The 5,654-nt window shown below is 38.5% G+C and overlaps 1 protein-coding gene across 1 annotated transcript; it reads right to left on the bottom strand.

The window, feature by feature from the left end:
• Nucleotides 1-724: 724 nt before the first annotated feature.
• Nucleotides 725-5,326, bottom strand: LOC307037258 (extracellular calcium-sensing receptor-like). Its single transcript, XM_079678037.1, has 11 exons — nucleotides 5,070-5,326; nucleotides 4,478-4,713; nucleotides 4,294-4,385; nucleotides 3,670-3,849; nucleotides 3,414-3,536; nucleotides 2,680-3,228; nucleotides 2,349-2,558; nucleotides 2,113-2,236; nucleotides 1,836-2,029; nucleotides 1,430-1,711; nucleotides 725-1,345 (listed from the first exon to the last, which is right to left on the bottom strand). Exons 1-11 carry the CDS (start codon nucleotides 5,321-5,323, stop codon nucleotides 923-925), a joined length of 2,667 nt encoding a protein of 888 aa, XP_079534163.1. The 5' UTR covers nucleotides 5,324-5,326; the 3' UTR covers nucleotides 725-922.
• Between the last annotated feature and the right edge of the window lie 328 nt (nucleotides 5,327-5,654).

Raw genomic sequence — 5,654 nt, 5'->3', positions numbered from 1 at the left:
ACTTTCACCTTTTGTTATTCTTTGTGAATATAGTGGACACATTATTTGTTTAGTTTAAGCACATGGGCTCACAGCTACTCTATATTATTATTTTAAGGGCAAATACTCTTAGTAGCTGTAGAGAATGAGACATATGTGGCACAGCTGTACAAGCCAATGTGATGTCAATGAAATGTCCATAACGAAGAAATGCAGCGATGAGGTATCAGGGCATGGAGTTATACTTCCATCTAGTGGTTGGTACTTGGTACATGCAGTGGAACAATTATGTATATTTTGTTATCAACATAAAATATGTTATGTCATTCCTTCTTTAAAGTGATTAGTGTTTCAACTGTAGTTAGATTAATGGATAGCAGATATTGTTTAATCAACCTTTGATGAAGCATTCTGAAGCCAAATTTTTCTAATTGTTCGTTATTCTGATTTAACTATGCAAAGCCAGACCACAAGACATTGGCCCACTGTAAAAGTAATACATTTATTTAATGAAATGTATTACTTTAAATGTGTGTATATTAATTGTAAATAAATGTATATTAAATATATTTTCATTTGGTGTAATTTTCATCAAAATATTTAGATTCTTTGAGAAAGCAACGAAGAGTTTTGACAGTTAAGGTATACTTTTTATTCAAAACAGAAAAAGAGAACAACCAACAACAAAAATGCCATAAAAATAACTAACATGTTAGTAAGCTTAACATTTGTTGACATCTAAGAACAGAAAACATAAACTTATATACAATTTGAGCCATAATTATGTGTATTTCATAAAAGCAAATAAACTGTTTTAATTATATTGAAGAATTTACACACTTACACATGAACAATTGCATGACATCAGGCTGTGGAAAGTTGGTCGGCCATTTTATCCACATGTTTAAAAAAGAGTTATAAGTTCACATTGACATCAGACGAACTACCTTGCCATCAGATGTTTCTTAGTGTTTTTCTCAGGCTTTAAAATAATTATGAAACATTTTGGGGCAAAAATGCAGAGCAGCAAACCATAGCTAGAAGCCAGGATTGCAAAAATCTCAACAGCGACAACATACTTTCCAGGAGAGCTAACATACGCAGGGACAAAAGCTATCCAGACCGCGCAGAAAATCAGCATGCTGAAGGTGATCAGTTTGGCTTCATTGAAGTTGTCAGGGAGTTTACGAGTAAAAAAGGCCAAGAGGAGGCAGGTGCAAGCCAGCAGACCAATGTAGCCCAAAACCAGAGAGAAGCCCACCACTGAGGACATGGCACACTCAAGGGTGACCTTTGAACCTTGGAAACCAAGGTCACGCTGAGGTACAGGGGGGCTGAGGGACAGCCAAGTAGCACAGATTATAATCTATATGAAAAAAACAAAAGAGTGTTATTTTTTTACAACGCGTTTAGAAAGCTTATCCTTTTATGAATACAAAAATATTCGCACCTGTATGAATGTGAATAGGCAGACGCTTCCTCTCTGTTGGCCTGGACCAAACCACTTCATCAAGGATCCAGCACCAGGCCGAGCTGAGCGGAAAACAGCAAGAACTACGAGGGTTTTGACCAGCAGGCAGGAGACACAAAGTACAAAGCTGATCCCAAATGCTGCCTGCTGGAACCGACAAGTCCACACTGATGGACGACCAATGAACACCAGAGAGCACAGGAAGCAGAGCTTCAGTGACAGGAGAAGCAGGAAGCTCAGCTCTGAATTGTTGGCTCGCACCTTGAGGTGAATCAGATTTACAGACAAAGAGGTGGTGATTTATACATTAATGTTTTATACACAAAAATGTGAAAGAATTTCAAATGAATACAACAATCTTTGTTGTATTATTCTGGGTTCTTACCACTGGTGTCTGACGGTAATAAAGAAAAAGAACAAACACGGCTGTTGTCACCGCTGCACCAGACACAGCTGCTGTAGTCAGAGTAATTCCTAAGGTTTCATTAAAGGAAAGGAAGTCCAGCTGTCGAGGGATGCAGGCAGTTTGTTCTACATTGGACCAAAACTCAGATGGACAACGTTCACAAAGAAGGGAACCTGGGGGAGGAAAAAGGAAAGAGGGAAGGAAAGTAAAACACAAAAAGGGAAATTAAAGTTGTTTTTTATGGTTATTCCCTCACCAGTTTCATTGCTTATCTCTCCTTCAGCACATTGGATACAGTCAAAGCAGCAGAGAGGTTTTCCTTTCCTGTTTGCCTTTCTGGTGCCTGGTGGACAGCTTTCACTGCACACTGACACAGGCACCTAAAAAACAAGCACAATAATGTTTTTCAATGCCGTCTTGTAAATCAACGCTGGCGTTCATTTCGATAGCAAATATGTTAGTAGCCATGAGATAACTTGTTTATCTAACTACCTGATTCGATCCTGAGTTCCACTCAATTGCTGACTCATTAAGGTTGATGTCAAACCCGTCAACACGACCAATCAAAACAAGTTTGAGTGACCCCTCAGGGGTGTTCTGCCAGTTAACAAGGTCGTATTTTGCTGGGATGTCAGCACCTTCGAAATAAAAGATTTCCCCTTGTGGTGTGGTGACGTTTACTTTGTTCAAACTCTGCAACAGCTGAAAGTATAAAATGCTTAAGACACTGTTGACATTTAAATGATTAATTAAAACATGTATTGATTCACTTTGTTTTCAAGAGCTATGACAGATATTAGGAGTTGGGTATAATTGTGTTTACCTCAAAGGGTTTGATCTGTTTTGAAGAAGAGCAGCTGGAGTTCCTTCCAGATGAGCTGTCTCTGTTGGGGCAGGACAGAAGGCTGTGGAGGGCGTGGGCTGCAGCATAAACAGCAAGATAAACATTATATGCCACCCTTAGCTGGGAGGTGTCAGTGAAGTGATTCTGCACTTCCTCCAGGGACTCTCTGCCGCTGCACGGTGGAAGTGAAGCTTTCATAAGGGACTTGTTAGAAAGAGATGAAGTAGAAACATTTAACCGATTGTTCAATTTCTTCAGTGGAGACAAATATGAAGACAGAGGCACTGCCTGTGATTGTGTAGCAGCTGGACTGCATCCAAACTCCATTTCCCAGAATTCTCGTAAGAAATCATCATCAGGGTGACGAGTTGGGTTCAAACTCCTGAGATAGTTTTCAAATCCGGGTATTTTTGAACTTCGAATCGCCACACCAAGAACACCACTGGCCACTTTAGAGATGGCAAGATCTTTGAGAATTTCATCACTTGTGCTCCAAGCCTCACTGGCGAGAAACTGTCTGTCTGTCACCTACAGTAAAAGCAAACTGAAATAAATTAAAATCCAATGACATTTTTTTTTAAACAAACAATATATTTGTTTAGTGATGAACACATAGGGATATATACAAATCCATGCCAGTTGCTCACATGTATCTTTGCTAGTTCCAGAAATACTTTCTTTACATCTGTATACCAGCAAAAGATCAGAATGACCTTCGCAGTCGAAGCTTGGATTTTGAGGGCTGCACGTCTGGCGTCGATTAAAATAGTTTCTCTGCCAACAGTCTCTATGAACTCCAAACAAACCCCTTTCCCCTGAGTCTCTTTCTGAAATGTCTAAAGGTCAAAACAAGAAAAATGCATAGATGTTTTGTAATCTGTATTATACACTGTATGTAAGAAAACAGTGGGAGTGTTTTTATCAGGCAATTTATAGTGCAATATGCAGTAATAACAAAAAGATACACACCTGTATCGCCAAATTACCATAATCATTGTTTATAACCACGGCTCCTATCCAAGTCCAGCGGAAGCGAATGGCCAGTTGAGCCATGGCCCTGGCTTGGTATAAATCACTGGGGATTGTTCTGAAGATGTTGGGAAACTTGTATCTGTCACTAAGACAGGGGCAGCTTGCCAAGTAGCTGATCTGAGAGAAACAAGTAGGAACATATTATTTTATTTCACACTGCTTTTCACAACAACACAGACTATAACAACTCTTGTTGTTAAATGCCAACTATGTGCAATATGTGCAATATATATATATATATATGCCGTTAAAACTATGCAATATATACCTGGCTCCTCAGAACTGTTACAGGGTGTGTATTTTTGTAAAATGTGTAACCTTTTTATTATAATTAATTTTTTTATCTTTAGTACTTTTTGTATGCATGCTTGGGTAACATTAAGCTGACTTTGGCTCTTTTCTGCTGTAACAATGTGCATTTCCCCTCTGTGGGACTAATAAAGGTATTCTGATTCTGATTCTGATTTAATTTGAATTAAAACGTTTTTAAAATAGCATCTCCCTCTTGATGTGCATACAAAAGTGAATCAGAGGTTCATCACTCCAGGTTAATCAACTCACAAGTGGCACAGAGAGAGGCCCCAGGATCCGGGAAAGAATTAGGGTTGTTGTTGACGACGCAGCACCAATAAGCAAAGGAACAGACTGACCACCTGATAGCATTTCACAAATAAATACATTAGGTTGACAAGACAATGTTTTTAAAATATAAAAAAAATACTTAGTAAATTATATCAAGTCATACCTGCTTTCTCTCCAACTTGATCATAAGCTGCAGAACTATTTGAGGCTGTTGAGTTGCAGCTGTGTGCGTCTCCTCCGATCAGTGACAGAGCGGATTGCAGAGCCCAGAGAGAATTGAAACAGCTATCCAGTAAACGGTAGCCAAGCTTTACTCCTGGTAGCAGGGTGCTGTTACGATTGATTTCCTCCAAGGCAAACACCATAGCATATGCATTTTTTAAAGACATTAAATCTAAACTGAGAGCATAGGAAAAGAAAGGAATAGTGAATCATGTAAACAAAATTAAAAAAAACTGTGAATGAACATGGTCAGAATTGTAAAAGCTGTTAATGTCCAAAAATGTAATATACCAACATTATGTTTTTCAATCAAAAATATCCAATTATTTTACAATAATAAAAAAATGCTTATCTCAGATACATGCACATTTAAAATGTTTTATCAATAATTGGATAAAACATGTTTCATTATTCTATAACTTTTCTTCAAACAAAAAAGTTAAACAAATTATTTGTAAAGTTGTAATGTTGGCAGACAATTTAAAAAATGCAGACAATGTGCAGAAAAACAACCACCATACATTCAGTATTACCCAGTGCAAGGTTTGTAATGAGGCAGCTTGGTAAATCCTTGCTCTACAGCTGATGGTGTGTAATATAGATTAAAAAGTCCACCAATAACCATATCTCCATCCTGGAAATTGCTCTTGCTGCTCGTTGCTGCCCACTGGGTGCACTGTACTGCCTGGCCGACCTCCAGCCCTGTCTGTCGGCCCCCTACACTGATAAGCAGCAGGTAGAGGGCTGAGGATGGCCACCGAGTGAGAAGCCATGGGAACCAAGACATAGATGCAGCTGTTCTGAACATTTAACACATACAGGTAATTGTTATCTGAATGTGGGAAAATGCATCAATACATTAAGTCTGTGCAAATCCAACACACATCAAAACCACTTAATCAACCCTGACTATAGATTGAATACAAATTAAAAATAAACGATACCTCATGGACAACAGTTCCTGATACAAAAGAAAGATCCCATTAAATATGCATGTCCAAATGTAACATCATAGCCTCATGCCAGTAACCTGCGAAAAGAGGACACTATTAACAGAAACCTGTTTCGTTTGGTAAAAGGCTCCAATAACAAGGTTACTATATTAAATGAATGGTATC

The sequence above is a fragment of the Notothenia rossii genome, assembly GCF_949606895.1.
Source record: "Notothenia rossii genome assembly, chromosome: 4".
Classification (NCBI taxonomy): domain Eukaryota; kingdom Metazoa; phylum Chordata; class Actinopteri; order Perciformes; family Nototheniidae; genus Notothenia; species Notothenia rossii.
The sequence above is the reverse complement of the archived record's forward strand: the minus strand, read 5'-3'. Positions and strand labels throughout refer to the sequence as shown.

Bases quoted from the DNA above. Each gene is read 5' to 3' on its own strand.
- LOC307037258 (XM_079678037.1), bottom strand. From the start codon at position 5,323: ATGTCTTGGTTCCCATGGCTTCTCACTCGGTGGCCATCCTCAGCCCTC. The intron at 1,712-1,835 runs GTAAGAACCCAG...ATTCACCTCAAG, and splicing joins ATTACCGTCAGACACCAGTG to GTGCGAGCCAACAATTCAGA. The intron at 1,346-1,429 runs GTGCGAATATTT...TTTTTCATATAG, and splicing joins GCCTATTCACATTCATACAG to ATTATAATCTGTGCTACTTG.